This window comes from Mercenaria mercenaria, chromosome 19, assembly GCF_021730395.1.
Source record: "Mercenaria mercenaria strain notata chromosome 19, MADL_Memer_1, whole genome shotgun sequence".
NCBI classification, from domain to species: Eukaryota; Metazoa; Mollusca; class Bivalvia; order Venerida; family Veneridae; genus Mercenaria; species Mercenaria mercenaria.
Window position 1 is genome coordinate 33,111,479 of NC_069379.1, and position 20,501 is coordinate 33,131,979.

Consider the following 20,501-nt stretch of genomic DNA (forward strand, 5'->3'; position numbering starts at 1 on the left):
AAGACGACGAGGACTTTTTGTCCATATATTCAGCATTCAACAGAATTGTTTTGAACATATATACAGAGGTTAAGATGATCTTTTGTCCATCATTCAGAATTTTAGTGATTTTTCAGCATGTTACTGGGTCAACCTTTGCCTAAATGATTCCCAGCCCTAAGGTTACTAAGCCCAGTCTGGAGTCTTGAGACACAAGCATTCCATTGGTCCATTTTGAGCTCTCTCTTGAAAATTACCAATAGCAAGCAATATTTCAGACTGGTTTTACATTGTATTTATCTTTACATGATGTAAATATATGGGGAAATGCACAAATTCAAACAAAGTTTCATAAAAAATATTTATTTCCAAGCAACCAATGCAAGATTTCTAGGTGATATGAGTTCATCAAACACAGGTATAACGTCCGCATGTAGGCCTTGTTCGCAAAGCCACTGTTTTCTGTCGAGGTATATCAGGGACTCTATAACTGGCTGGAGGAGGTACTGCAAAGCCTGAAATGAAAATATATAAACCAAGGTTTGACATTCATCCACAAAAAATTTTGTTGGTTTTATATTATCCTTTTAGGACATGTATTAAAGAAAGATCAGTTGACATAAATTCTTGGAACAAGTTCAAATTTGTTCTTGGCTATTAACTTTCAACTTTCCAACAATGAGACATACTTTCTTTTATGCCCTAATACACTATGTAAAAGGTAATTTCTATTTTTTTTTTTAGTTCACCTGTCACATAGTGACAAGGTGAGCTTTTGTGATCACCCTTCGTCCATCGTGTGTGCGTCTGTGCATCCATCCATCCGTCCGTCCGTCAACAATTTCTTGTCTGCATGATAATGGTTTCATTTATGATTTTATTTTAACCAAACTTACACACAACTTGTATCACCATAAGATCTCGGTTCCTTTCTTGAACTGGCCAGATCCCATTATGGGTTCCAGAGTTATGGCCCCTGAAAGGGCCAAAATCAGCTATTTTGACCTTGTCTGCACAATAGCAGCTTTATTTATGATTTGATTTTTACCAAACTGGCACACAACTTGTATCACCATAAGATCTTGGTTCCTTTCTTGAACTGGCCAGATTCCATTATGGGTTCCAGAGTTATGGCCCCTGAAAGGCCCAGAATTAGCTAGTTTGCCCTTGTCTGCACAATAGCAGCTTCATTTATGATTTGAATTTAATCAAACTTGCACAAAACTTGTGTTGCCATAAGATCTCAGTTCCTTTATTGAACCGGCCAGATCCCCTAATGGGTTCCAGAGTTATGGCCCCTGAAAGGGCCAAAATTAGCTATTTTGACCTTGTCTGCACAATTGCAACTTCATTTATGATTTGATTTTAACCAAACTTACAAACAACTTGTATCACCACAAGATCTTGGTTCCTTTCTTAAACTGGACAGATTCCATCATGGGTTCCAGAGTTATGGCCCCTTAAATGTCCAAAATTGGCTATTTTGGCTTTTGCAGCCATATAGAGACTTCATTTATGGTTTTATTTGATACAAACTTCCAAAATATCTTCAACAACAATAAATCTTGGATTCCATGACAAATCAGATCCATTCGTAGTTTCCAGAGTTATTTTATATCTGATTACCTCCCCTGATTGTAGTCAAAATGGATTTATATCAGTAAGTACTTATAGGACTTATTTGAAATTTCATTATTGTCATAAGTTGGACCGAGCCAATCAGGGTAGATAACTGTGGACTGATTTTATGTCAAATTACCTCCCTTTATTTCTGAAATTAAAATGGGTATATCTCCGTAACTAATGAAGATAACTGAAATTTCATTTATGTTAACAGATTTATTTGGCAGATCCTTCTTTTGTTAACTTACAATAATTTTCTTTTGAATTACTTCCCTTTTACGTTACTATAAATAGCCTATTTTTAGTAACTTTTTTATTATTGGCCATAGGGAAAAACCGAGACCACTTTTCTGTGCTACAACATGGATGGTACCTCCAATTTTTAGGTGTATTTTGACATATCTGTACCTTGTAAGAATTTTGTTTTTTATACCCCAACCAAACATGTTTGAGGGGGGTATATAGGAGTCAGTTTTGTCACGTCGCGTCCCGTCCCGTCCCGTCGCATCCCGAAATCTATTATCTCAGTTATTACCAAATGGATTTGATTCAAACTTAAAATACATGTTCCACCTTATCACCCACATCATGTGACACAAGGTGCATAACTCTTGACACCAAGTTTTCATGAATTATGTCCCCTTTTACTTAGAATTTAAGGTTAATTTTGTTGTATTTTCACTATATCTCAGTTATTACTAAATGGATTTGATTCAAACTTAAAATAGATGTTCCACCTCATCATCCACATCATCTGACACAAGGTGCATAACTCTGACACCAATTTTTTATGAATTATGCCCCTTTTTACTTAGAATTTAAGGTTGATTTTGATGTATTTTCACTATATCTCAGTTACTACTGAATGGATTTGATTCAAACTTAAAATAGATGTTCCACCTCATCACCCACATCATGTGACACAAGGTGCATAACTCTGACACCAAGTTTTCATGAATTATGTCCCCTTTTACCAAGAATTTAGGGTTAATTTTGTTGTATTTTCACTATATCTCAGTTATTACTAAATGGATTTGATTCAAACTTAAAATAGTTGTTCCACCTCATCACCCAGATCATGTGACATAAGGTGCTTAACTCTGACATAAATTTTTTATGAATTATGTCCCCTTTTACTTTAAATTTAAGGTTGATTTTGATGTAATTTCACTATATCTCAGTTATTACAAAATGGATTTGATTCAAACTTAAAATAGATGTGCCACCTCATCACCCACATCATATGACACAAGGTGCATAACTCTGACACCATTTTTCATGAATTATGCCCCTTTTTACTTAGAATTTAAGGTTAATTTTGATGTATTTTCACTATATCTCAGTTACTACTGAATGGATTTGATTCAGACTTAAAACAGATGTTCCACCTCATCACCCACATCATGTGACACAAGGTGCATAACTCTGACACTAATTTTTCTTGAATTGTGTCCCCTTTTACCTAGAATTTAAGGTTAATTTTGATGTATTTTCACTATATCTCATTCTGATTGGCTCAGAGCCAACGGGAAGTAACCTTTTTTAACTTTTGTACTGAATTTCTTCCCCTTAAATTCCAGGAATTAGTCTATTTTTAGAAATCCTATTTTTAGATTTTCAAGATTTTAGGTATTTTTCTAACTTTTTAGCTCACCTGTCACAAAGTGATAAGGTGAGCTTTTGTGATCGCGCGGCGTCCGTCGTCCGTCGTCCGTCCGTGCGTGCGTGCGTGCGTCCGTAAACTTTTGCTTGTGACCACTCTAGAGGTCACATTTTTCATGGGATCTTTATGAAAGTTGGTCAGAATGTTCACCTTGATGATATCTAGGTCAAGTTCGAAACTGGGTCACGTGCCGTCAAAAACTAGGTCAGTAGGTCTAAAAATAGAAAAACCTTGTGACCTCTCTAGAGGCCATATATTTCACAAGAGCTTCATGAAAATTGGTCAGAACGTTCACCTTGATGATATCTAGGTCAAGTTCGAAACTGGGTAACGTGCCTTCAAAAACTAGGTCAGTAGGTCAAATAATAGAAAAACCTTGTGACCTCTCTAGAGGCCATATTTTTCATGGGATCTTTATGAAAGTTGGTCTGAATGTTCATCTTGATGATATCTAGGTCAAGTTCGAAACTGGGTCACGTGCGGTCAAAAACTAGGTCAGTAGGTCTAAAAATAGAAAAACCTTGTGACCTCTCTAGAGGCCATATATTTCAAGAGATCTTCATGAAAATGGGTCAGAATGTTCACCTTGATGATATCTAGGTCAGGTTCGAAAGTGGGTCACGTGCCTTCAAAAACTAGGTCAGTAGGTCTTAAAATAGAAAAACCTTGTGACCTTTCTAGAGGCCATATATTTCACAAGATCTTCATGAAAATTAATCAGAACGTTCACCTTGATGATATCTAGGTCAAGTTCGAAACTGGGTCACGTGCCATCAAAAACTAGGTCAGTAGGTCAAATAATAGAAAAACCTTGTGACCTCTCTAAAGGCCATATTTTTCATGGGATCTGTATGAAAGTTGGTCTGAATGTTCATCTTGATGATATCTAGGTCAAGTTCGAAACTGGGTCACGTTCGGTCAAAAGCTAGGTCAGTAGGTCTAAAAATAGAAAAACATTTTGACCTCTCTAGAGGCCATATATTTCATGAAATCTTCATGAAAATTGGTCAGAATGTTCACCTTGATGATATCTAAATCAAGTTCGAAAGTGGGTCACGTGCCATCAAAAGCTAGGTCAGTAGGTCAAATAATAGAAAAACCTTGTGACCTCTCTAGAGGCCATATTTTCCATGGGATCTGTATGAAAGTTGGTCTGAATGTTCATCTTGATGATATCTAGGTCAAGTTCGAAAGTGGGTCACGTGCCGTCAAAAACTAGGTCAGTAGGTCAAATAATAGAAAAACCTTGTGACCTCTCTAAAGGCCATATTTTTCAATGGATCTTCATGAAGGTTGGTTTGAATGTTCATCTTGATGATATCTAGGTCAAGTTCGAAACAGGGTCATGTGCGGTCAAAAACTAGGTCAGTAGGTCTAAAAATAGAAAAACCTTGTGACCTCTCTAGAGGCCATACTTGTGAATGGATCTCCATAAAAATTGGTCAGAATGTTCATCTTGATGATATTTAGGTCAAGTTCGAAAGTGGGTCACGTGCCATCAAAAAGGGAGGTCAGTAGGTCAAATAATGAAAAAACGTTTGACCTCTCTAGAGGCCATATTTTTCATGGGATCTGTATGAAAGTTGGTCTGAATGTTTATCTTGATGATATCTAGGTCAAGTTTGAAACTGGGTCAACTGTGATCAAAAACTAGGTCAGTAGGTCTTGAAATAGAAAAACCTTGTGACCTCTCTAGAGGCCATACCCTTGAATGGATCTTCATGAAAATTGGTCAGAATGTTCACCTTGATGATATCTAGGTCAAGTTCGAAACTGGGTCACGTGCCTTAAAAAACTAGGTCAATAGGTCAAATAATAGAAAAACCTTGTGACCTCTCTAGAGACCATATTTTTCAATGGATCTTCATGAAAATTGGTTAGAATTTTTATCTTGATAATATCTAGGTCAAGTTCAAAACTGGGTCACATGAGCTCAAAAACTAGGTCACTATGTCAAATAATAGAAAAAACGACGTCATACTCAAAACTGGATCATGTGGGAAGAGGTGAGCGATTCAGGACCATCATGGTCCTCTTGTTTATTATAAGTCCTATGTAAAAAGTAAATACATTTTTCTGTGGTAACATGGGTCGGTAAGACATTTTTTTTGTATTCACTTTTAGTGTATCTCTAATATTAGAGATTTAATATATTTACTGGTATTACTATACTAGTATTATACTAGTATTACTTATATGTGGAAGCCCAGGATGAAGTACTCCAAAGACTAAGTATTTTCAAGATTTCTTATGGTTGCCATTCTTCTGTGACAAGACCGTATGGTGGGGGTATGAGTCACTCATGTGACAGTTCTAGTTCTTTTTGGTTAAATTTCTTTCCTTTGTTGTTCCTGTCCTTTGGACTTAGATATTTTTTCTGAGGACCTTCTTGTCCTCAAGTGCAATGATAACAGGTGAGCGATATAGGGCCATCATGGCCCTATTGTTTATATATTTCATGTAAATGTTACCGATATTGAAGTAGGAGTGAGCACAGTTTATAACAGTTTCTCTCTCCAATTAACTGTTTCAGACATAGTAGAGATGTGGAAAAATTCTTTGAGCCATCGCAGCTTATGAAGCTGTTTATTTCTTTAGCCTTTCGAAGCATTTTTAGAAATAAATTTTGGTTTTCAAGGGTGTTGGGGAACCCGTATAAACCATTTTCCCTGGATATCAGGGCAGACAGCTGAACTATAGTCTTCAGCCAAACAGCTTCTCACAAAACTATGAAATCAACCCGCCACCTCTGAGAATTCTTTTATCTGTTCCTCAAAGGTGTACAAAATGTAAGAATCCAAATACAGTAATACCTATCTGAAAATACCACCCTTCAGAAGTAGAAAGTGATCTTTACTGGCAGGTGTTTACTCTATAAGGGTAAATTTACACTACTGACCATTATCATGTTGGACACCACTAATTCTGCCTTTGCGACTAGTGTAGATTGCAATCAGCCTGCACATCTGTGCAGTCTGCATTGTTTGCCATTCAGTGAGTACTTTTTTGATAAGCACCTCTTTTAACAGTTAATGGTACTGTCCAAATTGAAAGATAGATAAGTTTATTATAGAAATTTAGCAGGATAACAGTTAATGGAGAACCAAGAGAATATAGTGGCCTTTATAAGCAGGTTTTATAGAGAAGTGACCTGTATCTGGAGGTGGTCCTTAGCATATGTCTGACAGTACACTCAAATTATACATTAACCTTGACCCTGCTAAATTTCTAAAATGGACTGGTCTATCATTCAGTTCAGGCAGTACCATTTATTACTTGAACGGGGTGTTCACTGAAAATTTACAGACTGAATAGCAAGCAGTGCAGACCATGATCTTGGTCTGCACTGGTCACAAAGGCAGAATCACCTGCCACCAGCAAGCTAAAGGATAAGGTTCTTTTTAACATGACTTGGCTCTTAACTTACTGTTAAGGGCTCAATCAGACAGAAGTATTGCTGGTAGTGGTCGTATTTCTCCTGCATTGTGTCCTTGAAAAATTGTTTAAATTCTTCTGTTGATACTGAAACAAAAACAAGATTTTCAGTATCAAAATATGCTTTTTCATCAACAGCTCTAAACAGGCAAATGAATAAAAGGAAAAGGAAGGAATAAATCTGGCTTTACTGAGACAGCAGCAAGTAAAATAATGTTAGAGTCAGTTTCTTCAAGTATAACACCAAGGCCACATGAACCAGCTTATAGTGGTTAATAAAACAGTGTGTCTGATCAAATTTTGGTGCATAGCTGTCATAAGAAGAAATTCTTTAAAAGTTTTTTAGCTCACCTGTCACATAGTGACAAGGTGAGCTTTTGTGATCACCCTTCGTCTGTAGTCTGTGCGTGCGTCCGTCCGTCCATGCGTGCGTCAACAATTTCGTGTCTGCATGACAGTGGTTTCATTTATGATTTTATTTTAACCAAACTTGCACACAACTTGTATCACCATAAGATCTCGGTTCCTTTCTTGAACTGGCCAGATCCCATTACAGGTTCCAGAGTTATGGCCCCTGAAAGGGCCAAAAATAGCTATCTTGACCTTGTCTGCACAATAGCAGCTTTATTTATAATTTGATTTTTACCAAACTGGCATACAACTTGTATCACCATAAGATCTTGGTTCCTTTCTTGAACTGGCCAGATTCCTTTATGGGTTCCAGAGTTATGGCCCCTGAAAGGGCCAGAATTAGCTATTTTGACCTTGTCTGCACAATAGCAGCTTCATTTATGATTTTATTTTAACCAGACTTGCACATAACTTGTATCACTATAAGATCTTGGTTCCTTTCTTGAACTGGCCAGATTCCTTTATGAGTCTCAGAGTTATGGCCCCTGGAAGGGCCAGAATTAGCTATTTTGACCTTGTCTGCACAATAGCAGCTTCATTTATGATTTGAATTTAATCAAACTTGCACAAAACTTGTGTTGCCATAACATCTCAGTTCCTTTATTGAACTGGCCAGATCCCATTATGGGTTCCAGAGTTATGGCCCCTGGAAGGGCCAGAATTAGCTATTTTGACCTTGTCTGCACAATAGCAGCTTCATTTATGATTTGAATTTAATCAAACTTGCATAAAACTTGTGTCGCCATAAGATCTCAGTTCCTTTATTGAACTGGCCAGATCCCATTATGGGTTCCAGAGTTATGGCCCCTGGAAGGGCCAGAATTAGCTATTTTGACCTTGTCTGCACAATAGCAGCTTCATTTATGATTTGAATTTAATCAAACTTGCATAAAACTTGTGTCGCCATAAGATCTTGGTTCCTTACTTGAACTAGCCAGATTCCATCATGGGTTCCAGCGTTATGGCCCCTTAAAAATCCAAAATTGGCTATTTTGGCTTTTGCAGCCATATAGAGACTTCATTTATGGTTTTATTTGATACAAACTTCCAAAATATCTTCAACAACAATAAATCTTGGATTCCTTGACAAATCAGATCCAATCGTAGGTTCCAGAGTTATTTTATATCTGATTACCTCCCCTGATTGTAATCAAAATGGATTTATATCAGTAAGTACTTATAGGACTTATTTGAAATTTCATTATTGTCATTAGTTGGACTGAGCCAATCAGGGTAGATAACTATGGACTGATTTTATGTCAAATTACCTCCCTTTATTTCAAATTAAAATGGGTATATCTTTGTAACTAATGAAGATACTGATCTAAAATTTCATTTATGTCAACAGATTTATATGGCAGATCCTTCTTTTGTTCACTTACAATAATTTTATTTTTAATTACTTCCCTTTTATGTTACTATAAATAGCTTATTTTTAGTAACTTTTTTATTATTGGCTGTAGGGAAAAACCGAGACCACTTTTCTGTGGTACAACATGGATGGTACCTCCAAGTTTTATGTGTATTTTGACATATCTGTACCTTTTAAGATTTTTTTTTTCTTTTTGGTTAAATTTCTTCCCTTTCTGTTCCTGTCCTTCGGACTTAGATATTTTTTCTGAGAACAAAAAGTGCAATGATAACAGGTGAGCGATATAGAGCCATCATGGCCCTCTTGTTGTATTTTTAGCTCTAGCGGCCCCTACTAGCAAACAAGACTTTGATCAAATTTTAGACAGCTTTACCCAAGAACCCTGTGTGCAGGCCAATTAAGTTTGGTATATATATCCATAATGCAGTTTAGGTTATGTAAACACTTTTTTTTATTTTTTACTACATTTTTAAACTGCTTTTATTTCATTATTCAACAGGCAACAGACATATTTCCCTTGTAGTGGATGGATAATGGAAATCGGCAATTTCCATACATTTAAGAATTCTCCATATGCAATGTCGGCATTCTCCATTTTTGATGGAAAGCTTTGTGCATGTTGAGCTATATAACATCCAACAAATGCCAACTTGCCTAATGAGAAATTGCAAAATGTAACAATGAGTCCACTACCTTTAGAAAATCAACATCAGTTGTATATTTTAGGAGAAAATGCTTTGAAATATTCATGAAAGCTTGTTTCTCTGCTCACAGATACAAGGCAAAAATAAAATCATCGAAAATATTTCCCAATCTATGGTACATAAATGTGAACTCTGCAACAGTACCTTCATCAGGTTTGTGAATATGTTGGAAGACAGCATCAGTATATCTGGTGAATGACTCATAGTCCCCTTTATGTGCCAGTTTCCTCACATTTTTCTTCAACTGAAACATCTTGTCACCTGTAGTTAAACAAAACAAAACCAGCAATAAATAAAATAAAATAAAAACACTGTAAAACGTGTATTAGACTACTTCAGAATCTGTCCTTTCTGATCTTAACATTTGCAGTGTATTTTAGCCTATGAATATTAAAGAAAACCTGTAAACGATGATCATTTTATGGCTCTACTAAGACCTGGTTTCACTGTATATTGTAAATAAAGAAACTGAAAATAGGTGGGATGAAATACATGTAACTTGATTTCTTTAATGAATGTGAAAAGTTATGTAGGCAAAGTCTCAAAATATTTTTGAAAAGGGAAACTATCTAATATCTAATTCCTGCTCTAAAATTTATAGGTTGCAACTCTCAAATTTTGGAAAACTTCTGAAATAAAGTGTAAATAAAAAAGAAATTAGTAAATTATGCATCCACATTACTTTTTTGTAAACAAGAGCTGTCTGTAAGACAGCCAAGCTCGACTATTCGAAATATTGTCACAGAAGCAGGAAATTATTACCCAAAATGTTAAATATCAAAAGAGTTTTAAGTTCGAAAGGGGACATAATTTGACCAAAATGCATATCAGAGTTATGGAACTTGATGTTATCAACTAGTTTTATATCCCCGAAGAAACAGCTCTTGTTTACAAAAAAGTAATGTGGATGCATGATTTACTAATTTCTTTTTTATTTACACTTTATTTCAGAAGTTTTCCAAAATGCATATCAGAGTTATGGAACTTGATGTTATCAACTAGTTTTATAACCCCGAAGAAACATGTTAAGTTTAAATTCAATATCTGCATTAGTTTTGGGGATAGTAACTTGCATGTAAAACTTTAACCAGAATTTTCTAAGTCCAAAAGGGGGCATAATTTGCTCAAAATACATGTTAAGAGTTATGGAACTTGACCCAGTGAGGTTGGTAATTGACCTAGAAAAAGAATAAATAAGTTTCAAAGCTATATGCCTTTTGGTAATGGCTGTATGTACTTGCACGCAAAACTTTAACCAGGATTTTCTAAGTCTAAAAGGGGGCATAATTTGCCCAAAATACATGTCAGAGATATGGGACTTGGTGCTATCAACTAGTTTTATAACCCCGAAGACACATGTGAAGTTTCAATTTAATATCTGTAGTAGTTTTGGAGATAGTTACTTGCATGTAAAACTTTAACCAGGATTTTCTAAGTCCAAAAGGGGGCATAATTTGCCCAAAATACATGTCAGAGTTATGGGACTTGACCCAGTGAGGTAGGTAATTGATCTAGAAAAAGAAAAAATAAGTTTCAAATCTATATGCCTTTTAGTAATAGCTGTATGTACTTGCACGCAAAACTTTAACCAGAATTTTCTAAGTCCAAAAGGGGGCATAATTTGGCCAAAATACATGTCAGAGTTATGGGACTTGACCCAGTGAGGTAGGTAATTGATCTAGAAAAAGAACAAGAGGGCCAAGATGGCCCTAGGTCGCTCACCTAAGAAACACTCCATAACAGTGTAAAACATGTTTGACCTAGTGATTTCATGGAAACAAATATTCTGACCAATTTTCATTAAGATTGGACCAAAAAATTGGTCTCTTGCGATAAAACAAGCATTTTCTTAGATATGACCTAGTTTTTGACCCTAGATGACCCATGTTCAAACTCGACCTAGATTTTATCAAGGCAATCATTCTGACCAAAATTCATGAAGATCAACTGAAAAATACAGCCTCTATCACATACAGAAGTTTTTTCTTTGATTTGACCAAGTGACCTAGTTTTTGACCTCAGATGACCCATATTCAAATTCGACCTAGATTTCATTAAGGCAATCAACCTGACCAAATTTCATAAATATCAACTGAAAAAAACAGTCTCTATCGCATACACAAGATTTTTCTTTAATTTGACCTAGTGACCTAGTTTTTGACCTCAGATAACCCATATTCAAAAGCGACCTAGTTTTCATCAAGGCAATCACTCTGACCAAATTTCATGAAGATCAATTGAAAAATACATCCTCTATTGCATACACAATGTTTTTCTTCGATTTGACCTAGTGACCTAGTTTTTGACCCCAGATGACCCATTTTTCGAAATCAACCTAGATTTTATCAAGGTAATCATTCTGGCTAAATTTCATGAAGATCAGTTGAAAAATACAGCCTCTATTGCATTCACAAGGTTTTTCTTTGATTTGACCTAGTGACCTAGTTTTTGACCCCAGATGACCCATTTTCGAACTTGGTCTAAATTTCACCAAGGCAATCATTCTGACCAAAATTCATGAAGATCAATTGAAAAATACAGCCTCTATCGCATACACAAGGTTTTTACGTGATATGACCTAGTGACCTAGTTTTTGACCCCAGATGACCCATTTTCGAACTCGGCCTAGATTTCATCAAGGTAATCATTCTGACCAAAATTCATGAAGATCAATTGAAAAATACCGCCTCTATCGCATACACAAGGTTTTTCTTTGATTTGACCTAGTGACCTTGTTTTTGACCCGAGATGACCCATTTTCGAACTCGGCCTAGATTTCATCAAGGCAATCATTCTGACCAAAATTCATGAAGATCAATTGAAAAATACAGCCTCTATCGCATACACAAGGTTTTTCTTTGATTTGACCTAGTGACCTAGTTTTTGACCCGAGATGACCCATTTTCGAACTCGGCCTAGATTTCATCAAGGTTATCATTCTGACCAATATTCATGAAGAAGAATTGAAAAATACAGCCTCTATCGCATACACAAGGTTTTTCTTTGATTTGACCTAGTGACCTAGTTTTTGACCCGAGATGACCCATTTTCGAACTCGGCTTAGATTTCATCAAGGTTATCATTCTGACCAATATTCATGAAGATTAATTGAAAAATACCACCTCTATCGCATACACAAGGTTTTTCTTTGATTTGACCTAGTGACCTAGTTTTTGACCCGAGATGACCCATTTTCAAACTCGGCCTAGATTTCATTAAAGTTATCATTCTGACCAATATTCATGAAGATTAAATGAAAAATACAGCCTCTATCGCATACACAAGGTTTTTCTTTGATTTGACCTAGTGACCTAGTTTTTGACCCGAGATGACCCATTTTCGAACTCGGCCTACATTTCATCAAGGTTATCATTCTGACCAATATTCATGAAGATTAATTGAAAAATACAGCCTCTATCGCATACACAAGCTAAATGTTGACAGACGACGGACGACGGACGACAGACGACAGACGACGGACGCCGGACATCGAGCGATCAGAAAAACTCACCTGAGCATTGCTCAGGTGAGCTAAAAAATAAGTTTCAAATCTATATGCCTTTTAGTAATGGCTGTATGTACTTGCACGCAAAACTTTAACCAGAATTTTCTAAGTCCAAAAGGGGGCATAATTTGGCCAAAATGAAGGTCAGAGTTATGGGACTTGGTGCTATCAACTAGTTTTATAACCCCGAAGACACATGTGCAGTTTCAATTCAATATCTGCATTAGTTTTGGAGATAGAAAATTCTGGTTAAAGTTTTACACGCAAGTAACTAAGTCCAAAAGGGGGCATAATTTGCTCAAAATACATGTTAGAGTTATGGAACTTGACCCAGTGAGGTTGGTAATTGACCTAGAAAAAGAATAAATAAGTTTCAAAGCTATATGCCTTTAAATGATAGCTGTATGTACTTGCATGCAAAAACTTAACCAAGGTGTTACGCCGACGTCGACGCCAGGGTGAGTAGAATAGCTAGACTATTCTTCGAATAGTCGAGCTAAAAAATGTATATAGTTTACACTTTTAGAAAAAGTCCACACTATAACTTTATGAATGCAGTTTTTTGGATAGGATTTTGAACAAAAGTAATTATGGAATTTGAGATGGACTCGAGAATGAAGGACTCCACAAAATTGAGTTAAAATATAGCTGAATGCAGATATAAAATATACTTTCTCCTTGCTGGAGACATGTCTCGAGCATCCCTCTGTACGCCACATTTCTCATGTGAAAATCATGATCTGTCTCTGTCTGCTCATGCCATCTTGCTCTGAAAATTATTACCAGTCTATGTATACTGATTTTGCAGTCCAGTTATTCCACAAAATTAAATCCCAACAAACAAATAAAATTCCCATTCATTTTATGTTCAAAATTTGCAATCTACAATTTCAAATCCAAGTGCAGTATGGTAGCCATTTTGGTCCAAAGCATGAAATTTTGTTGAAGTTTCCCAGGTATCTATATATCTTAAAATGATTAAGAAATCTTAAATACAAACAAGCCTTTCCGCTGTTTTCGGAAAATACTGATAATATCATGAATATTCACAGGAAGTTGCTTCATTTATTTCCCATAATCAAACCATCCAATCCACTTCTATCACTTCGCACCTGGGGTCTTCCTCCACCATTAAAGCTGGAAAGTCGCCATATGACCTATCATGTGTCGGTGAGACGTTAAATCAAAAAAAAAAAAAAAAAAAAAAAAAAAACTTCTATCACTTCAACTTTCCGCTGTAATATTTCATTTGTGACAGTATTTATGCTTTTATTCCAGACAGACTGATAGCTCTGTTTCACACTCTTGCCAGTATGTAAGTTGTATATGTTTGCTGTCCATTTGTATCATGAAGAACATGCTATTTTAGCTTATCAAAAAAAATTCTGAGGCTCGTGACCTTGACCATGGAAGACATTTTTTTGTATAATTGTGGAAAAAGCAACAGAAAACTGAAACCTTTGTAATGCTACATCTTTAAATAAGACTTCATGTCAGTGTTGTTATATTTTCTGGTTCTTCTGGATCATTGATTTCAACTCATTTAGATTTGAAGATTGAATACTGCTTAAACCGGTGCTAGGGGGCATGTGCACTGTTGCATTTTCCATTACTGCTCATGAACAGACTCAGTCAAACCGAATCTGCAATTTTCACTGTTTGCTTTGTTCTCGGTGCTTCCGAGGGATCTACTTTACAGATTTTATTTGTTATCTGCTGATAGTACATAAAGTGGATAAAGAAATGCAATTGACTGTTATTTCTGATAAAAATGAAGTCGGTTACAATACCTGGTTTCCTGGGCTGCTAGTCTGAGGCAGAAGGAAGAAAACTTGAATTCTGGATGTGTCTGTTGAGTTTCCGCCACTGACCTTTTCAAAAGTTGACTCATGGGGAAATTATCATGTTCCTGAGCACCTTCTGGAAAAGACGGACTTGCTTTTCAAGAGAGATTCTCATATTTCATCAATGTGATATAGTGTCTACATGGTAGGAGAATGTTATATTGAAATCATGATTTTGATGCTACAGTTCAAAGATAAACGTTTGAGTTTGGATAAGGAAGTTACACTTGAGACTGAGACTTGTCCAAAAGTAAGGTTCTAAAGTTTTAAACCAAGACTGGGATTTCCTTACCCAGTACTCAATTGGAGTCGTAGATCTCCGTTTACTCTTATTTTTAGGTTTTCTGTCAAAAATTTTTACCCAGCAAATAAGTAGCCTTTTTAAAATAAGAAGTCTGTGACCAATGCGAGACAAGCCATATGAGATAAGATTATCTCGCACCCATACTTTATTTGAAATACACTGTCTTGTTTGTCTGACAGAATTTTCTCACATCTTGTGTATTTAATATATATCCATGACCTCTGACATGGTTCTATGGTTAGAGGTCAGGCTCAAGATTCCTGCATCTAATTGGTCAAAAATAACAGTGCAAGACTGGCCTCAAAAGTCATTTTAATAACCTTAGAACCAAATTTTAACAAAAAGGACTGTGGTCGAAATTCTGCACTTGACTTGATAAGTTGATTATGAACATTCCTTTTACTGAATGTTCTTTAATAATGTATAGTCATGCAGCTGTTGATACGACACCTTAAATCACAGGCGCTTGAAGCTCTATCAATCAATGTAATTTATGCATTATCATATCCCACCCACCTTAATACATGTATACTCTTCAAGAGATCTAACCTACATATTCTTTTTTATTGATCGAGCTTTGAACACCTGTGCTTAAATGTAGACCTTTCACTTGAATTCATCAACAGGTACGGACAAAATCCCTATATAATGCTTATTGTTTGATGGCTCTTACTATCTACAACTCGAACAAATTTTGATGGTCCTGTCGAGTTCGAGCAAACTAAGTTTGACTGTATCAACAAGTTCTGTATACCAACCATTAAAGTTCATCCTGTGGTAACAACAGCTCACACAACAAAGGGAGGTAATCTGATCCAGCTCAACAAAATGTTTCAGCATTGTTGGCGTTAAATCTCCACAACAGTGAAGACCAACCATACAAAGTTGTGGTGTGTCGTCTGCTTTCACTTTGGCATGATCCTCTTTGCCAAACTGCTGATCTTTAATACCATCAGTTTTACAGAAATTAGTTTGCAATTCAGTACAGTAAAGGGAAGAACTCTGACTGCTATCAAATTTACCAAATTTCAATGTACTTTGATCCTTTTTCATATTAAAGTTAATACCATCTATTTCATTTGGAGGAGCCGTAAAAGCACTATCATTTGTTGTTACCGAGCAAGCTGAAATGTCACTACCACATGTTTCTTTTGAAGAGCTTGTTACATCTCCACCCTCCTTTACTATGCTATGAGCCCTACACTCACTTCCATCAGTTTCTTTTAGAGATATTGTACAATCACTATCCCCCATCTCCTTTAAAGAAGATGAAAACTCACTACTTTTAATTTCTTCTGAACCAGTCTGAAAAGTCACTGCGGCTCTGAACCCAGTATCAAGCTTTTCAATCATGTTGCATTCAATCCTACATTCTCTAGGACATAATTGAGAAGCACTCCTAGAACTGTCTGTGTAACCAGTCTGCTTTACAAATTTGCCTCCATGTTTCTTAAATGTTTCACAATCAGTTGTTTTCTCTTGCTGTTTTTCACTACAACCAGTCTGAATACTTTGATCATGTGTTTGAAAAGTTCTAGTACCAGTCTTTTTATGACAACAGTTGTTTCCATTTGATTTTAGTTTAGAGAACCAGTCTTGAATCAGAAACAGGAACTCTTGCTGAGACTGTGTCTGCTGGTTTAGTTCACAAGTTACATTATGCAGATGATGACAACTTTCTGAAATTTAAAACTACAAAAATCAAAATATCCATAATATGAATATATACACATATATTCTACATAGTCATATCTGTATTTATTCTACATACTTTATCCAGTACTATTCTACACACTGTATCCAGAACATATTTTAAATAATGGAAATTATTTTAGAATTAAAATAATTTAATTTATTTTTTCTCAAATTGTTGCTCGTTAATTACCGTCTGCTAGTTTATTAAATTGTCGTCTGTTTTCGTAGATAAACGTGTCATCGATATTGTTACACTTGGCTGATCTGAACTGGTTCCTATTGATACTGGTACCCAGTCGATATAATATAAATACCAATAATCTCGTGCAGTTCTCTCACATTTTGCTAGCTACACCGTCGGTAACGTCAAAACTATTTACATGTTTTGATTTATCATCGCAATGCCTCGTGGTCAAAGGCGGGAACTGATATTTCGGAGGAATCCTTGCAACAGAAATATTCTGCAGTATGCTCCTCAGGACAATGGCAAGAGGGATGCTAGGTGCAGATGCATTAGAAGAGAATGGTTGACGGTGTTACTAATCTTCTGCCGGTATGTCGAAAAATAATATCACAGATTTAGTAGATTGTTTGTTGTTCAAACATAGATCCTTACGTTTTTTCATAATATTCACGAATAGGGTGTGGCGACGCAAATATATATCTACGCACGCGGCTACAGGCTATCCTTTTGACTCTATTTTGGCATACAATATCAGTAAACTCGGTTCCACGGTTATTCAAATTTTACTGTGTATATAACTTTTGATGACATAAGGCAACATGTACTACACTTAGCTTGCAAAATCAAAGGTGTTTTGTATACACAAATGTATAATTTGATTTAATAGTCGCTATTTTGACAGGCGACTCTGTTCATAGTCATGATTTCCATGCTTTTTCAGTGTCAATTTAAGGTTATAAGGTAGAACTGGAGCAGGTGTCTAACAACAGTTCGTTTTTGTAAACATCATGTTTGTAAAAATTAGATTTAGTTTTTGTATCCTAGCTACGATTTTCATATTTTGATATTTATAAGAAAAACATGAGTTCAAGCTAAAACAAAATATAAACAAAAATTAGGTTATTTTGCATGTAGAGAAATATTTGTTTTGAAAACTTGTGGTACGAAGGACCTAGTAATTGAACTGTATTTGACATTTCTTTACAAACTTTACGCTCGACAGATGTTTACGTAGCGATTCAGTGTCAGCTTTAATTAAATGTTAAGGCGAGTAGATAAATTAGGTATTGCAACCGAAATGCACAGTCAAAAGTCCGTATTTTGCAAGGGTTTGGTAGTTAATCTGAATAGCTACTAGCGCATTAAATGTACAGAAAAATATTAAGTTTTTTGAGAAATCTACTAATGAATTCATCACTTACGTTTCAGTATACCAGGTATTCTTACAAAATTGATGAGATATTGCATTACATGTATAACTTCAGAGATCGCGCACGTCGTTAGAAGAACTTATTCATTCACGAGTTATGACGATCAATTTCTTTTACGTCAAAGCACTTCAGCTCCATGGTCTAAGTCAAACAATAATTTATGGGCCATTACATGCTGGTTAAACCAGTTAACATCAGTTTTTATGCATATGTATTATGACTGTAATTTCTGTAATCGTACGTGGTTTATTCGCAAATTTGCTTACGAGGTAAAGTGTACAAATTTCAACGCGCATATAAAGTCTTTAAGTAACCAAAAGTTTTCGTCTTTTTGTTCGAGCTCCTTTCATAAAGGATCACTTCTCAGATTCTGTCAGTTTAGGAAACATAACAGTTGGAACATCTTATCTCTTACACAAACTGTCTTCTAATTTCATTGAACTGCTATGTTCACTTTAAGAGTAATAATTAAATACGTTTCACTGAATTCAGAATATTTAAAATAATATTGAAACTGACCGAGTAGCCGGTCCCACTGCTAAATTTCAAGATTTCAGTAAAATGTTTCATTTCACAAAAATATTTCAGGTGAATATAGAGGAACTCACCATTTATCATACAATGAACGATCTTATTAACGGTTAAAATAAATGGGTTCAATAATTAGGTCACTTCGGATCTCAATTTACGTCATTCATGCGCAGCAGGTTCAATTTAACCATTTATAAATAGTTTACGTTATGTAGCATAGAAGTATGTCAAAACATTAAATTCACAGGCGAACACAAATTAAAACTTATTTGTAGATACACGAGGACGTTGACATATCAATTAAAGTCGCTTTCATTTGTAACTTAACCAGGTACATAACATTTGAATAGTTTGCTAGATTTTAGAATCGGCATAAATCAAAGTTGAACACTAATAAATTGTCACATTTCTAAGATTGTACCGGTTCGTCACGATGACAATTTTTACCGGTCAATCTTTACTCGCCGTTTTTGGTCTGACAAAACTATATCATCATACAAGAATTAGGATATTTAACAATGTTATGATTTTTACAAAAATAAATCTGTTGGATTTCAGTTTTTTCTGTTACAAGCTAAGATTTATAATTTTGTCTTTTGATAGTACCCGGGTGAATATTCCGATTTTGGTATTTATTTTCACCGTCACTGATGACTTGATTTATGATACAGACCTGGATTTACAGCAAACATAACATTGACGGAATTGTTTCCAATCTTAGCGGCGGTTGTGGTTTGGGGATCAGACTTATTAAACAACTGCTGAATAATAAGTAATAAATCTAAAAGCTCTTTGCCTCAATAGGGCAGTTATAAGTATCTTGTACAAACTATCATGTAGTTGTCAGATTTTATTGCTTTCCTATATACGCTGAACATGTACCAGGTCGTCAATATGACATTTTTGGTTTAAGTTATTCAGATTCAGATAAGCAGCTCCTGATGTAGATCCATAGAGTTCGAACATTGTTACAATCTTAAATAAAAGTAGCACTTATACCTCGGTTACATACAATACAGCTATTGAATCATTAAAAAAAAAAAAAAAAAAAAAAAATCACTTACCGTTTACCTTAACAATGACCGATATCAACCCATCACATTATTTTCTTATAGTGTATGTTGTTTTGTGAAAGACGAATTTAATTTACATTACAGGCTTAAAATCCTACCCCGCTGCTATTCAATTAATTCTGTTGTGTGTATGCAACCATGATTATAATAGGCACGTACCACACTGTTGCACGCAAAACTAATGGTATTTCATATAGAATTATATATAAAATAGACTCTATTTTGACAGGTGTCACTGTTCATAGTCGGGATTTTCTTGCTTTTTCAGTTACGATTCAAGGTTAAAATGTAGGACGGGAGCAGGGCTTTAAATTAATTTCACAAACTGCACGGGTTTTTCATTTACATACGGGTTTCGTCATAAATAAACTGTTAGACGGCTGTTGAAATAATTGTGCTACCCGAGACAAGCGGGCTCTATCGACAAAGTTTTTAATAAAGGTCAAATGCGACTGCTTCACGTGCACGATATACGAGGAATACGAGTTGAAAATATGTTAGTCTTTGTTTATTGTATCATACTTTGGTTTGTTTATGTGAGCAAACGATTAACATACAAATTTTTCAAGTTTCAGACTTGTCCGTAGTTGAGAACAAATATGCGTATATAAAATTTCAAAACAATGAAATATGTATCTATCCCCCGTTATTTCAGAATTAAGGAGTAGAAATCGGGTCACATAAATTTTTCTATAGGCGCAGACAAAATGTCTTCTGTGTGTGCATTAATTATCTCAATTAATAGAGAAATGATCGTAAATTCAGGACTTCTACTCGTTAATCTAGAGTAAAATGTCAGTTTTTTCTTTTTTCTGCCGTTTCAGCCAAATCTTTAAAAGGGGAGCTTGTACTGTCTAATTGTTGATGCAAGTTATAACAAAATCATAGCTTTGGAAGTTGTAAGATTAGATTTAGTAATATATGGCCTACCGCAAGTTAGTTTATTCAGGTGGCAAATTCATTATAA

The 20,501-nt window shown here is 35.4% G+C and overlaps 1 protein-coding gene across 1 annotated transcript in view; it reads right to left on the minus strand.

Annotated features, from left to right (window-relative positions):
* Positions 1 to 341: 341 nt before the first annotated feature.
* Positions 342 to 20,501, minus strand: part of LOC123542814 (uncharacterized) — a 28,123-nt gene continuing 7,963 nt past the window's right edge. Inside the window, exons 6-11 of the mRNA XM_045328819.2 lie at positions 15,599 to 16,519; positions 14,483 to 14,612; positions 13,364 to 13,461; positions 9,332 to 9,448; positions 6,693 to 6,787; positions 342 to 494 (exon numbers count right to left, since the gene is read on the minus strand). Of these exons, the coding sequence (XP_045184754.2) occupies positions 342 to 494; positions 6,693 to 6,787; positions 9,332 to 9,448; positions 13,364 to 13,461; positions 14,483 to 14,612; positions 15,599 to 16,519 (1,514 nt within the window). The remainder of the gene's footprint in view (positions 495 to 6,692; positions 6,788 to 9,331; positions 9,449 to 13,363; positions 13,462 to 14,482; positions 14,613 to 15,598; positions 16,520 to 20,501) is intronic.